The sequence below is a fragment of the Sinohyriopsis cumingii genome, chromosome 2 (genome assembly GCF_028554795.1).
Source record: "Sinohyriopsis cumingii isolate HCF-2022 chromosome 2, ASM2855479v2, whole genome shotgun sequence".
NCBI lineage: Eukaryota > Metazoa > Mollusca > Bivalvia > Unionida > Unionidae > Sinohyriopsis > Sinohyriopsis cumingii.
The window spans coordinates 58,317,921-58,334,609 of record NC_142962.1 but is presented as its reverse complement, the minus strand read 5'-3'; the positions used below and the strand labels follow the sequence as shown (position 1 = coordinate 58,334,609).

Genomic DNA, 16,689 nt, shown 5'->3' with positions numbered 1-16,689 from the left:
ACAAAAAAATCAGTCCTCTGTTTCCCAATCAGAGGTAAAGTCTGGATGCAAATTAAAGGAACAACTAAAAAGTGATAAACACTCTGACACATGTCTTTCCATGACAATTTTGTTTTATTTGTCTGCTTTTGTTTTAGACTCATCAAGCCTGTGTTTTACTGAGCTGAGCAAAACTTTACCATATAGGTTAATGTAGGGTTCAGTTGGGGACTTGTGTATGTACAGATGGATAGACATCTAACATGGATGATCACGATGTCAAACTTCTGCCAGAGGGGGGAGGGTGGGTCAGTGAAATTGTTCCACAAGTGTTCTGATAAAACTTTAGCAATGTATACATAAAAATTTGTATTATATAGAATCCTACAATTTATGTAAAGAATACAATGTTACCCATTTAAAACATCACAATCAATGGCTTATGTTTCTTACAACAACAAAAATTGCTTCACATAAGAATGTATTGATTATAAAGTCATACAGACTTAACCAAGTGCGAACAGTTCAGATAACTTGAATAAAGTTCTGCTATCACATAATGTGATAGTAACTAAGGCAAAGATCTACTACTGCACGATGTGATAGTAACTTAGACAAGTTCTCATACTGCATATTGTGACAGTAACTTAGACAAAGATCTAATACTGCATAATGTGACATTAACTTAGACAAAGATCTAATAATGCATAATGAGATAGTAACTTAGACAAAGATCTGATACTGCATATTGTGACAGTAACTTAAGACAAGATCTACTACTGCATAATGTGACATTAACTTAGACAAAGATCTAATACTGCATAATGAGACAGTAACTTAGACAAGATCTACTACTGCATAGTGTGACATTAACTTAGACAAGATCTAATACTGCATAATGTGACATTAACTTAGAAAAGATCTACTAATGCATATTGTGACAGTAACTTAGACAAGATCTAATACTGCATAATGTGACATTAACTTAGACAAGATCTAATACTGCATAATGTGACATTAACTTAGACAAAGATCTAATGCATAATGTGACAGTAACTTAGACAAGATCTACTAATGCATAATGTGACATTAACTTAGACAAAGATCTAATACTGCATAATGAGACAGTAACTTAGACAAGATCTACTACTGTATAATGAGACAGTAACTTAGACAAAGATCTACTACTGCACGATGTGATAGTAACTTAGACAAAGATCTACTACTGCACGATGTGATAGTAACTTAGACAAGTTCTAATACTGCATATTGTGACAGTAACTGAGACAAGATCTGTTACTGCATAATGTGGCAGTAACTTAGACAAGATCTATTACTGCATAAGGTGACAGTAACTTAGACAAGATCTGCTACTGTTTGTGATAGCAACTTAGACAAAGAACTAATACTGTATAATGTGATAGTAAGTTAGACAAAGATCTGATACTGCATATCGTGACAGTAACTTAGACAATATCTAATACTGCATAATGAGACAGTAACTTAGACAAAGATCTAATACTGCATAATGTGACAGTAGCTTAGACAAGATCTACTACTGCATAATGAGACAGTAACTTAGACAAAGATCTAATACTGCATATTGTGACAGTAACTTAGACAAGATCTACTACTGCATAATGTGACATTAACTTAGACAAGATCTAATACTGCATAATGAGACAGTAACTTAGACAAAGATCTAATACTGCATAATGAGATAGTAACTTAGACAAGAATCTAATACTGCATAATGTGACAGTAACTTAGATAAAGATCTAATACTGCATAATGAGATAGTAAGTTAGACAAAGATCTAATACTGCATATTGTGACAGTAACTTAGACAAGATCTACTACTGCTTAATGTGACATTAACTTAGACAAAGATCTAATACTGCATAATGTGACAGTAACTTAGACAAGATCTATTACTGCATAATGTGATAGTAACTCGGGTAAAGATTTGCTATAATGTGCTGGTAATGTAGACAAAGATCTGCTACCAATCAGTCTACAATATTTATTCTACTTATGATTTCAGGTGAAAAGCATAGAATCTGGTATAGTAGAACCAATCACAGATGTTACTTCTGAAAAGTCATTTCTGACAGTGATTGTGCAAACTCAAACTCATGGTTGGAGTTTTATGATCACCAGGCCAATCCAACATAAAACTTTACACAACGTCTTGAGTAATGGATGTTATTCATAATTTGGAAATCGTATCTGAAATGTACCCAAAAGGCATTCCAGTCAGAAAAAGTAAGATCTGGAGTAAAGTATTTCTGGTGGTAGGATTATGTCAGAGCTGAGTTTACACTGTCCCAACTTGGTATACATGGATAAATATAGAATGTACAAACCATGAGCTAAATCAGTGTTCACTTTTTTTCACTGTATTTCACTTTGTTTCACTGTATTTAAATCTGCTTTACCATATTTCACTGTTTGACTGTGTTTCACTCTATTTCCATGCCAAATACCATACCATAGGTAACAAATTCTGTACTGCTCATGAAAAACAGCATTACCTCACTGTTCATACAAAGAACTCCAAGCTCTCCGAGATTCACTTCTGGGTTTGAACGAGCTGCTGCATTATCTTCATCCTCCAGCATTTTATCTTCCGGGACATTTGACTTCTTGCCATAGCAGATGAAACCTATGAGACCAGAGATAATCTTCATTGTACAATTAATTATAAATGCAAATCATTAGAGAGAAATAAGATCTGACGACTCACAACATGAAGAGAAAATGGGAAGTTGTAAAACTCAAATGTGTGCTGGGTAAGAATCTGAGGTAACTCCCCTCTCCATCATTTGTTTATAAGCACTGATGTGTTAAGTCGAAAAAGCAGCCTAAAGTTATATGGCATGGCTAAGGTCAGCACATGATTTATGCATAGATGTAGTTTGGGAAAAAAGTGTTCATGCCCACAAATATAGATAAAATAGAGTAACCCATGTCATTATGATCATACTTAATGACCTGGAATGGTAGCCTGCTGTACTGCTGTAACCAGGTAAAACTAAGCATTTTATGTCCAGGAGTTTAATGTGTAATGAACACTCCTGACAGGGTCAAACCCTGCTGACTTCTTGGTAGAACAAGCGAGTACATCAACCTGTTGTTCTGGCATCTGTGCAGATTGCAATTTCAGATCATTGATCCTGTACCAAGATGCTGTCACAAGCCAAATGATATCCTGATTGCTGATTGCTGCAATGGGACCTCATATAGTCTGATTCCTGTATAACCTGGTCTTGTGAACAAAGTTTTGGCCACCAATGAGGTAGGTTATCAGCTACAGTGGTAACAGATGGCCTGTGAAAAGTGTTTGTTTCTTTCTTTGTACAGGTCTCTAAGAATGTCTGTAGCAAAGTGAGTCAATGACAACTGAGAATGAGTGATTTGGAAGCCCTCCAAAATGACTTAAATGAACCACTGGCCATCAGGATAGAGTCTCTCTCTTTTTTCATGGCAAAGTTTTTTAGTCGTCCCATCCCTCTCCACTGGAATGTCTAAAAACGGACCTACCATATTTACCATATATACACCACTCCCTTGATAACTTGTGCCTGGATAACTCATGATCCCGCTTATAACGTGGTGTCCATCTTGGCTCCCGATTTTTTTCCAGAGAAAATGTATTTAAAATATCTTTAAAATATGCTGAACATGAAAAAATTAAGATAAGAATTGATAAATTAAACCTTGATACATTGCTCGTTTTATCATCGAAAATGGTAATTAATGCCCGTAAAAATATAATCCATATTTTGAAATTTGCAAGTTCTAAAGAAGAATTAATTTCAGAGGTCTCGAAAATGCTTAATTACGCACATTTGGACGCCAATTTTTGATCTGGGACACAGAAAGTCACTGAGGCGGGAGTCCTCCGTACGCATGTAATAGGTGCGCGGGAAAATTCAAAGATTTGCCGGTCCTGTTTCAGCCACCTGCTTTGTGGGAAAATGTGTTGATCAGTTAACTGTGCTGATATTTACAATGACAGAATTCAGTGACTGAAAGACTCTTTGATGTACTGTTGCCATTTTATAAGAGTACATTAAAAAAAGAAAAAAAAAGAACATGATGCAACAGCTAGGCGGCTTGTTCAAAGGCTTTGACTAGCAGCCAAGTGAGAAAATGTACTGATATTTAGTGACTGAATTCAGAGGCAGAAAGACCCAGTTTTAAAATCCTAGCGAGACCTCTGTTTAAAGATATCATGTATTATGTAAGTTTTTATGATAAATAGTTGTCAGTATACTGTAAATAAACAGACTGGTGAAATAGCGATCAATGAAAACTTCTGGTAAATGCTAACAGGTGGCAACAGAGAATGAAATAAACACCAATTAAACGTCTTCCTGTGTGAAAGTCACATTCTAGTCCTTTAATTCCGTTTCAGTGTAAACATTATAATCACAACATATTCTGTTCATTGAAAACATGAAAAGAGTCAATCGACCGTCACATCAAAACCTGTGAGTACTTCTGTGAGAACCTAATTACATGTACATGCTGGCTTTGTTTTGATCAACAACTTGGGGAATTGTTTGTTGCATTTAAAAAAAATCGATTACAAGAGACCTCGGGTGCTGGATTAAGGGTCTTGGAGCTGCCTTTGACGTAAAGCAAAACAGTAACAGAGACAACGCTGATTATAGTGACTTTGAATGTTTCGGTGAAACTGATGTCATTAATGCCGAGGCTGTTTGGGAGAAATTCGTACAGACTCATGGTCCTGAGATGGGCGTTTCTCTTGATGATATGGAGGAGTGGATTTGTGCTGACAATGATTGCCCCACAGCCGAATACATGTCAGATGAAACTATAATTATTTCTATAGTGAACAAATTTGCAGCAGAAGACGATTCTAACTAGAGTAACACAAGTGCTGAAAGTGATGCAGACGCAGATGATGCACCCCCCACCCTTCTGCACAGGAAGCAATCAAATATTTTGATATTGCCATAAGGTGGCTGGAGACCCAAAATGTTGACTACGTAAAGCTCGTGCAGTTGACAAATCTGAGGGATTTTGCTCGGCTGCAGAGAAACCAAGGAGTAACACACACACACACAAAATAACTGCTTTTTTCAAAAAGTGAATTGATATTTGTCAAGCGTGGCACAAACGGCAAGTATTAACTTGTTCTAATTTACGTTGTTTTAAATTTGTAGACCAATTAAATATGTTAGTACTGATTAACCCTTGGGTTTTTTTTTTTCCATTTTACTTCTATCACATTCAAATCTATTTATCTATCTATCGTTCGATCGACACTGTTTCTCGAAAAGAGTCGATCTTTTGTATATAAAAAAACGTCTAATTTGGATCAAACAATAAAACTAGAATGTATCCAATTGAACATAAAAATTAGTGAATTAGTACACTGTGTGAAGTGGTACACATGTTAAGCGAACGGAAACCACGTGGAATAATGTTTTCGATGATCGCCTCAATATACTGTAATTTATCCTGAAATTAATGTTGTCCTATGAGGAAATAATAAAGTACACCATTATGAAGAGATATTTATTAACAGTTAATCTCAGAACGATTATAAAGTGAGTATTCAACAGTATAATCTGCCTACCCCCTCCCCCCCCTTATTTCTCTGTTATGTCGTCAATCACTTTATTGGTTTTGAACTTATTTTATAGGTCCCTCGATAACTCGCGCCTCACTTACAGTGCGGTCAATGTTTCTGGACCCCGATGTGCGCAAGTTATCGAGGGAGTGGTGTACCGGGATACCATATTTGTTTGGAAACCATAAAGTAATTTTCAAAGTAATTTTTTTGTGCACTGTATGTTCTGGGACACATTGTTTCTTTGAGTCATAAGTTGTGGGACATCTTTTATAAATCAGTCAAAATTACTCTGTGTACTTGAGATAAAATTCTTTTATCCACTGCAGCATTGGTTTATCAACCCAACCCTTCTAAAAATGATCCACCCTTTTGTTGCATGAGTATCTTTTAGCTTCCTCATGCCATAAAAAATTATCATTGGAATCAACACACATCTTGAAGTGTAAACTGCAAAGACTAAAGTAAGATTTTTTTTTATTTGCATGAGTCATGTAAATTCTCACACTTTTAACCCTCTTCTTATTGACAGTCCATCCAGGAATGAGATCAAAGTACACAGGAGTTTCATCCATGTTAGTGGTCATATTGTCAGTGAAATCATCTTCTCTACTGGCTTTCATAAATTCATCTGATGATTTTATTTTTCTTTTTTCCTCCAAATCTTCTGGGAGATGCTGGATCATGCACAAAGCACTTGACTGTATCACTTTAAAAACTGTTCCACCGTTCCAATTTTTTTCAAAATGAATACTGGTAAAAAGAAACAAAAGCTGGCTTCCTTCTGTTGGCTGACTTTTTATTTTTATAAAACTAGGGCATTTCAAAGAATCAAAAGTAGGCTTCTTAGGTCGGCCTGCTTTGTATTTGATACTTTGTAACTTTAAACAATGATATTATTGCTCACTGCCAGTTGTGTTTATTCACTACTCAGGCTTCTATTTGCTAGTCATCTGTAACATAACTGATACAAACAGGCACTGAAATTTGCAGGGTATATAGTATACACAGCAATAACTTGCTTTAACTGCACTTTGTCTAACCCATTCTTGCAAAAAGATTATCATTTGCACTCACAGTGAATGTATTTTGAAATAATGATTTTTATTTTAGTGATACTGTCATACAGTTAACCTGGATATAATACAATTTTGATTATTTTGCACCTTCCACTGTTTTGTGCATTTTTTATGAGAGTTGTCAAGATAACATGAAAGCCTGTTGATGCTTAGTCCTGAAGCTGCTTTTCAAAACAATGTACTATATCAGCAACTTGGTCAGAACTAGGTACTTCTTTCAGTGATGTATAGCCTTTATTGAGTAACAGATCAATGGATGCAGGAACTTTACAGCAACTTGGTATTTGGTGGGGATGGACAAATCACTGCTATCAGATACTGAAAAACCTCTCTGATCATTGCAGGAAGTCTTCTCCAAACATCACCAGACTGAGAAAGGAAGAAGGCACTAATGAGTGTAAATCTTCAAACACCAAAAAGTGGACTGATAGAAAGCCTTCTCAGATTGAGACAGCTGAGCTGGCAACACAAGTTATAAGAGATGGTGAACAAAGCTGGAGTTCAGGCCATAGAGGAGCATGATGATTACATCCACCTGGTCAACCAGACAACTTCTTAGCAGTGAAATTGCTAATATACGCCGAAAGACGTGGCAAAAATCTTTTTTTCAGGAGAGAGGCAGGGAGGCACTGGTTTTGTGAGGTTGTGGATGTACTCCTAATGTATTTGAACATGGAACTAGAATATTCTAAAGACTTTGGAACCACAAGTAGGTTCAACATCACAAACTTCAACAAACCTAAGAGCTCCATGTAATCCCTTGTAAGCTGCCGCGTGATTTGTTCCTCCAAAATCTCCTGAGATTCTGGGTTATCTTCCTCATTCTCTGCACTGAAAAATATAAAATATTAATAAACGATAGTGAAGGCAAATGGAAATTATTTTAACTATATTTCTAAGGGATAAAGTATGCTGTATATGAACAGATAGATGTATATATATAGTTCTCCCTCAATTTTGTGTAATTTATGCCCTTTTGACTCAACGAAGCAAAATGCTGGATAAAGGAGAAAAAACATGCTGAAGAACAAGGTTTGCTAGCCATTATTACAATTCTGACATGTAAATATGTCATACAAAAACTACTTATATGCATTTTATTATATTATTCATGATACCTGTGCTTCAAATAAAACATGGAGAAAATATCTGGAGAAAATATTTCAGTCATAAAAATAGCTATAAAAGGAAATATATTTACATCAATACATCTGGCTTATGCACAATGGGGAAGCCCCCATGTCATCACATTATCCTGGCAGTAATTAAAATTACATATTACTATATCATGAAACCTTTGTAAATGAATTCTGTTGGACAGAATGTGGTTGGTAAAAAGGCAGCCAATGAATGCAAGAACAAAGAGGTTTTAAAGGAAATTTATTAGCAAAAAGGTAGGCTGGCAAAAGAGTGGAGGGTTATAAACATGAGAGCAATTTTGATGGACAGATTATTTCTGATAATCAACAATCAATGAAAGAGATTTTTGCCCTTAATTCATGATTAAAATTCATATTAGTGTGGATTAGTTTAACAACTTGCAGAGTAAAATGTAGGCAATCCAGATCCAAAAAGACTCATTCAAACTAAAGTACTGTCATCCATATTAGCTTTATCAATCAGTAACACTAATGATGATAAAGATGCATACAAAGATGACAAAGATGTGTGCAAAGACAGTAAATATGTTTACAAAGAAGTATACAAAGATGTAAATAAAGATGTATAAATAGATAATAAAGATGTAAACAAAGATGAAAAAGACATATACCAAGATGACAAAAATGTATACAAAGATGTGTACAAAGATGTATACAAAGCTGACAAAGATGTATACAAAGTTGTCAAAGATGTGTACAAAGATGTATACAAAGGTGGCAAATATGTTTACAAAGATGACAAAGATGGATACAAAATGACAAACATATTGACATGAGTAAATCAGTAACACTAACAATTTGCAACAATGGATACAAAGTGAACAAACATATACATCCTTGTAACACTCTTGATGACAAGGATGTATATATTGACAACAAAGATGTACACAAAATGAGAATTTATATTTAGTAAAATCTGGATAGTTTTCATTGAGACAAGTGAATCCTACTAAGCCAAATTCCTACAGTTTTAACACTTACTTTGTTTGACACTTGACATTGATCATTTGCCACTTGGTGCTCAGCCTCTGTAATGAAAGCAAAAATACTAATAAACTTCCATAAAAATAATCTATACAGCACAGTATCATATCTCTATACAGATACTATATTTTTTTCTAGTAATAACAATAATAATAATAATAATATGTACCCTGCTTGTAATGATGCAGATTGGAGGAAGGGGGTAATAATTGAGTTTTGACTTTCACAAAACTTAAGCATTTATTTTATTTACAGGGAAACAAAAAAGAAATATAAAACAAAATATGCTTGTCACTCTAAAGAAACACATTCCACTTTTTGTGCTACATCTAGCTATAATACTGATGATGTAAATGTTTCTATTTCACCACTGCAAAGCAAAATAACTAGTTACACTGTTCTTAGATCATTATAATTGACAAATAAGGTGGACACAGCTTATGTAAATTCTATCTGACCCCTTTCTATCATAAATTCCATAACAGTATATACATACATGCATGCATTCATACATACAGACAGAGACAAGACAGGCATACATACATACATACACATACCTGAAGCACGTATGGACATAGAAAAGACAGAACAGGAACCACAGCTGTATTATAGAAATCCTCTGGACAATTCTGTATGAAAGACTTCAAGAAAACACCTACACTATGTTAAGGAAACAAGGTATATCAATAAAATGATCTATTTTACATCAAATATATAAATACAAGCTGGATGTTGATCATAGTATAATGTGCTTAGCTATTTCCATACTTTGAGTGCTTTGAGTGATCAACCTGTGTTTCAATGACATAGACTATTTCAATGACTTACAAGAAAAATGTTTAAAAAAGGACTTAAAATACATTTTATTATATATTCTATGACGACATACCGAAATATACCAGTGAGAGACAAATTATATCACTACTGTGGTGATACCACTTTTATCCATTTAGGAAGTATATCTACCATTATGTATTTTATTCAGACCTATATTTCCATATTTAGGCCAATTTCATTTTTTTTCTTCATTTCCCACTCTTTATTCCTTTCTTCATTTCCCTCTCTCTCCCGACCAAGATGAAGAGATTTTAAATCGTGTTAAGATTACTGACCCTCTAATATACATTCGTGTAATCAATTTCATGTAATCAAAAACCATGTGCCATCAAAGATGCCTACAAATGAATCCCAAACAAGAAAAAAAGGGCCCCAAGTATCTTTTATAATTAGATGAATCATGTAAATTTTCTGAAAGTGAAGACTTCAGAATTCCTACAGACTTAACAAAAACAAATAACATGACTTTTCCAAAACTTTTTCCAGGTCATTTCACAAAATCATTAACCACAATATCTTGAAATTGTTTATCAATCATAACTGTGTCATGTTCAAAACAAAATGTTTAATCGGTGCTCAGCACTCTAAGAAATTAGCTGTTATTTTTTTTTTTTCTACTGTCAGAAATTCCATGAATTTTCCAAAACTTTGCAAGGTTTTGAGAATTCTGACGGACTGTAAAATTTATATTTTTAAATTCCAAAACTTTTCCAGGATTCCAGAACTCTTGGGAACCCTGCGACTTGCTGCCACTTGATATTCTGTATCACCAATACAATCATATAACTGTTACACTCAACAAGAAATGGTTCACATTTTTAAGAAAAATTCTTGATTACATGAAGTATTAAAATTGTTTAAGTAGTGATTTTAATGGTTATCACAATCATAATCATGTCTGAAAATTAATGTATATATCAGGCATTGATAAGTATCAAATTGCAACCCAAAATTAAACGACAAATGAAATTTGGGTGTTGTATTTATTATTGGAATAGACTGCAAGCTTTTCAACACAGCAAAATTCACCTCTGAATGCAGAAAAAAAAACTGAAACCAAAATCTTTACAACTAAATCTGATTAACATCAGATCTTTACAGTCCTAGGTGGGGATCTGATATTCACCAAAAAGAGGTCATGTTCTGTTGACCTTGTAGTTCACCAGTCTAATCACAACCTTCAAAGTTTTCAAACTTACACACATCTTCAGAACATTTAATTACTAGTGATTACTCTCCTTAACACAAATTTGCAATCCTTTATCAGATAGACTACTACAAATATGTGGACTGGGAATTCCAAAAGTCATCAAAACACGAACTTTTATCAAGGTCTGTCAGATGTCCATGCAGAAATGTGGAGATCTGATTTTAATCAGACTACCTTACAAGTAATCTCACAATCAGTATAATCTATCGCTTAACTATGTTATGCTGATATTGGACTGTTCGGTCATGTTTCTGCAGTTACCCCCATGCCATCCATGTTGACTATCAACTGAAGTATATTGGACTGTTCTGTCATGTTTCTACAGTTACCCCCATGCCATCCATGTTGACTATCAACTGAAGTATATTGGACTGTTCTGTCATGTTTCTGTAGTTACCCCCATGCCATCCATGTTGACTATCAACTGAAGTATATTGGACTGTTCTGTCATGTTTCTGTAGTTACCCCCATGCCATCCATGTTGACTACCAACTGAAGTATATTGGACTGTTCTATCATGTTTCTATAGTTACCCCCATGCCATCCATGTTGACTATCAACTGAAGTATATTGGACTGTTCTGTCATGTTTCTGTAGTTACCCCCATGCCATCCATGTTGTCTACCGACTGAAGTATATTGGACTGTTCTGTCATGTTTCTATAGTTACCCCCATGCCATCAATGTTGACTATCAATACAAAAAATATGTCAACAACAAAAATGTCTTCATTTTCATATTAAGACAGGCATTAATGTCACATAACACACAAAGTGAATCATTATATGTACAATCTAAATTTTCAAAACGTTGCTTTGCTAAAATTGTAGTCAAATGAACGTCTTTTTATCAATCTAGTAACTTTATTTTATTACTGAATAATGAAATGGGATCTATAATCATACTCACATTATAATGAGAAATGACTTTAAAATTGGATACCTTGTAATGTGGTAGTAGTGTATAACATGAAATTACATCTAAATGCAGTCAACGTTATGCATACACATTGTCTAACATCATTTTAAATTTCAGAAGTACTACTGACAAGTCCAGGCCATGCACTGTCTCACATGTGAATTGCTCAACAATCACCTTTATAAGCCAGGGGAAGTAGAATAAGCCCAATGCATCCTCCCATGTGTTAAAAGAGGGGACTAGTGGAGGCAGGAGCCAAAGTGGCTCAAGTGGAATACCGGAATATTAGGGTGCAGGTTTGAGTAATACAATTTCAACAGCTGTACTTGCTCCGTTGGTGTGACCTTGAGTAAGGCACTTTACTCCAACTGCCTTGGCTCTAAATAACCTACTTTGTATTGCTGAGTCATAAATGTCAAACCAAACCAAGCAAAACCTGGTCAGTTATGCATCCTTCCCTGTGTCTGACTTGAAAAAAATGTTAACTAAAAACCTGAACAGAATCTTAATGCTGCCAATAACAACTCTGTCACCACTTTAACAGTGATGCTGGAAAAGTAACGTCTCACTGTGCTATCAAGAGTGGGTCAAAAACATGAAATGAATTTATGAAACATTAATAAATTAAGGAAAACTCTATATTGCAAGAACCTATATTGCTTTTAATCTCTCTGAATATATATGATGTCTTCCTGGGAGGTGATCTTTCAAAATGGAATAAGTTTTGTTTAAATCAGTGTATACTGCCGAAGATGAATTAGTGAAAGTAAAGCTGTTTCAATAATGTAGGTATCATTCTCCATCCCCCAACAGTTTTGATCATATTCAATTTGTCTCCTACCAAAATCTAGTAACAACCTCCATACATGTCATAGTAAAGGGAAATCCAGCTATAACATGGTGGTTAATGTCCAAAATCTGTTATTAATGTATTGTGCAATACTGAAACTAGTCCCAGAACAGAAGAAAATGTTGGATACATGTCAAATTATTATAGTATGTACAAGACTGGGGGAAGGGGCAGACACGATACCACATGATTCAATGACAGAGTTTACCTGATGCATATTAACAAAAAAACATTTAAAATACAATGACATGTTTAATTGCTTGCAGAGAACTAGGGATTGCTGATTACAGGAATAAGAAAGTCAGCAAATGAAATACATGAATATAAATCATGTCTTTATTCACCAATGAATCTTAATGCATTTGTTATAATGAATCCATAATAATTCCCTCAACAATGTGCACAAAAAGCATATCTTTCAATCATCCCATCATAGATCATAATGCTTCTAAATTCAATGCAAACATTATTCACAGAATAACACAAGAAAAGACAGAACATGAAATAATTTTTCAGTATGCACATGAAGATGTGTCAAAGTTACTACCTGGTATTGTATAAATTTCAAGCCTCTAGAATTTTCTCTGCAAGACTCCATATGGATCCAAATACTTAATTCCTAGCTAATAAACTAATACATACTTATTAAAACACTATAAACCATGCCTTTGAAAATATTCATAAGTACTGTACGTGTCTGACAGGACTGACTTTTTACAAACAATAAATGCCCAGTTCAGACGTGGGAGTTCCCAATAAGAAACTCGTATTCAGGATTGAAAAATATTCATAAGAACTGCAACTTATAAACAGGCAATGATCTTGTAATGTGTTTAAGAAACTGCCTTACGGATTCTCTGTAACAGTACAAAGTGAACACATTACCCAGTTTGGAAGTAAACATCAGAATTGACAGTATCAGGAGAAATCTCCAACACAAAACAGATAACAGAATACATGAAATGAACACTATATTAACTGAATATGCTGATAACTTTGCAACCACAAAGTAAAAACTAGGAGTAAGATGTTTGAAATGGTGACAAACCCTCCACTCCTCCATCTTAAAGTCAAGTGTCCAGCTACAGTACATATAACATGAAACTTTTATATCTACTGGTAGAATTCACTTATCAGATCAAGTACTCACATGAACTTGACCCCAAATAAGTAAATTAAGGAAGATCAGGCACTGTAACATCTAATGTTGCCATTAATTTTATCAAAGTTATATGATGTCTCTGACAGGCATTGATTCTTAACAAAAGTCATTCTCTGACAGGCATTGATCCTTAACAAAAGTCATTCTCTGACAGGCATTTATCCTTAACAAAAGTCATTCTCGGACAGGCATTGATCCTTAACAAAAGTCATTATCTGACCGGCATTGATTCTAAACAAAAGTCATTCTCTGATAGGTTTTGATCCTTGACAAAAGCCTTTCTGTGACAGGCATTGGTCCTTAACAAAAGTAATTCTCAGACAGGCATTGATCCTTAACAAAAGTCATTCTCTGACATGCATTGATCCTTAACAAGTCATTCTCAGACAGGCATTGATCCTTAACAAAAGTCATTCTCTGACAGGCACTGATCTTTAACAAAAGTCATTCTCTGACAGGCATTGATCCTTAAAAAAAGTCATTATCTGACAGGCATTTATCCATAACAAGTCATTATCTAACAGAAATTTTGACAGCACATTTCTGGTAGAACAAAGGATATGAATGAGTGGTCTTAGTCTGTAGTCTGGAAGGGTGTCCAAGTTTGTAAGCGTGGAGCTCAAGAGAGAGTTGGCCAGATTTGGCATGCAGTACAGCTCATATTCCAGACACTGGCAGGCATTCCCAAGAATGTGACAACTGGAAAATAAATACACCAGAATAAAATGACAATGTAAACTCTTGTACCTAAAACCGATGGCTCTCGTATCCAGCAAGACTCCGGATAAATACACTGCTGTGTACCTGAAACTGATGGCTCTCATATCCAGCAAGACTCTGGATAAATACACTGCTGTGTACCTGAAGCTGATGGCTATCGTATCCAGTAAGACACCAGATAAATACACTGTTGTGTACCTGAAACTGATGGCTCTTGTATCCAGCAAGACTCTGGATAAATACACTGCTGTGTACCTGAAACTGATGGCTCTCATATCCAGCAACACTTGGGATAAATACACAGCTGTGTACCCAAAACTGATGGATCTTGTATCCAGCAAGACTCAAATTAAATATACTACTGTTCATGACAGCCACAAAATGGTACCCATATTATAAGTCAAACCAGGAAGTGATGGATCTTTATATAGAGGAATGCTCCAATAAGGCTATGTCAAAAAAATATATAAAAAAAACACAAACCCAGGGTATTTATAAAAGTTACATTACAATTCATTTTAAGCAGCAATACTAACATCTGCTCTAATGGTCAATTTATTTAGTGATCACCTGGTTTCAAAGGTCATTTCCATTTCTCACCCACCCATGAAATTTTTTCCACAAAAGTTGTGTATTAAATAGTCACAGGCATCATATGGGGAACAGCCAGGTGTTTCTAAACAGAAATTTCTTGCTGCTTAATGCAGTCACTTATCAACTGTGCAAATGAAGCATTTGTTTTCCCATGAAAGTCATTAGCTAAAGAAATGTCACATGAACATGCCTTATCTTGCATATATTGATTGTACTCTGTCATGTAACATTAAATTGGTTAATCTCTTTGGGGTTTTTTGAAAAACAATTAAAAGAGTTTGAATAAATCCACAATACTGCTTAGAAATTTATGTTATGGTAAATACTCAATGTAAATCAGGGCTGAACATGTCAGATGACCATACTAAATGTATTCATCAGATAGGATTAGCAAAAAAAATAATTTCCACGTAAACAAATATCTAGCAGTTTTGACTGCATAATAATAGTTATGTGACCAAGATCATGGTAAGCTCTTCCATCATATTTTTATAATGTGAGAATCAAATTCATCTCATTTTTATCAGATAAGTGGGAGGTAATTATTCTATTCCTTTATCAAAAGTCTTATTATTCTATATATATACACACAAACACATGCATACACACACCCACACCCATATACACACAGGAGATGATTCTATAAATCTCTTACCAGTTGTCATGCGTAAGTGTTAGGAAGTTCTGCATTCTTTCCAAGGGCCCCTTACATCCCTGGGAGCCTGTGTTATCCACACATGGTGGAGGAATGCCTGAAAAGTAACAGAAGTCAAATACAAATTGTTTTCTCATATTCATATACATCTATGACCATGTATTCCAATGTAGAACACTGGTGAATGATATCTCTTTCTTCCATCACATGACAGCTCTTCTTCATTACACTACCTTCTACTGCAAACAATATTCACAATAATCAATAAACATTAACAACAGCACATTTACTTACTAAAATGAGAAATAACAGAACTTCCTTTATAAACAAGGCATTTCATCTACACTACAAAAATTTCATCTTCACAATTAAATTGCAGTACTGAACAATTAGCAACACAGGAATAAATCATCACAAAACTTTAACATGACATCAAGTAAATGAAAAGTTATTACTTTGAAAGAAAATGTAAAAGTTACTCGACTCAACAACAATGGGTAGAGTTCAAGAGTTCTTGCTGACTAATTTGATGTTAGGAAAACTCAAATAACACTGTCATGGATAAGGAGAATATTCTGTAGCAGTTGGAGAACAGAGTAAATGGTAGTGATGGGCCAATGACGGGAATTAATTGTTAGTCAATGATGAGCACCAATTAAAATCATTGAATGTGAACTTTCAGAACTGATTTTTGGAAAATGATTGGAACATGTAGCACTTGCTGTTCTGTTAAAAAAAAAAAACAGTGTGCCTATATGGGAAATAACTCTGTAATATCAGGAAAATGGCAGACGATGAAAATCACTGCAAAAATTTTCCAAATATTGGCAAAGGGCCAAATCAGATGCATGTTAAACCTATGGGTTTTTCAAAAAATATGACAATGGACCTGCAAGTCAGAAATCTTGATTTAACTAAGGCGGTTGTTGGCTTTGCC

General features: G+C 34.7%; 1 protein-coding gene across 1 annotated transcript in view; it reads right to left on the bottom strand.

The window, feature by feature from the left end:
- Positions 1-16,689, bottom strand: part of LOC149804946 (exportin-5-like) — a 119,081-nt gene that overhangs the window by 11,338 nt on the left and 91,054 nt on the right. The window contains exons 22-27 of the mRNA XM_089946115.1: positions 15,753-15,849; positions 14,346-14,482; positions 9,365-9,462; positions 8,805-8,851; positions 7,403-7,494; positions 2,514-2,644 (exon numbers count right to left, since the gene is read on the bottom strand). Of these exons, the coding sequence (XP_089802241.1) occupies positions 2,514-2,644; positions 7,403-7,494; positions 8,805-8,851; positions 9,365-9,462; positions 14,346-14,482; positions 15,753-15,849 (602 nt within the window). The remainder of the gene's footprint in view (positions 1-2,513; positions 2,645-7,402; positions 7,495-8,804; positions 8,852-9,364; positions 9,463-14,345; positions 14,483-15,752; positions 15,850-16,689) is intronic.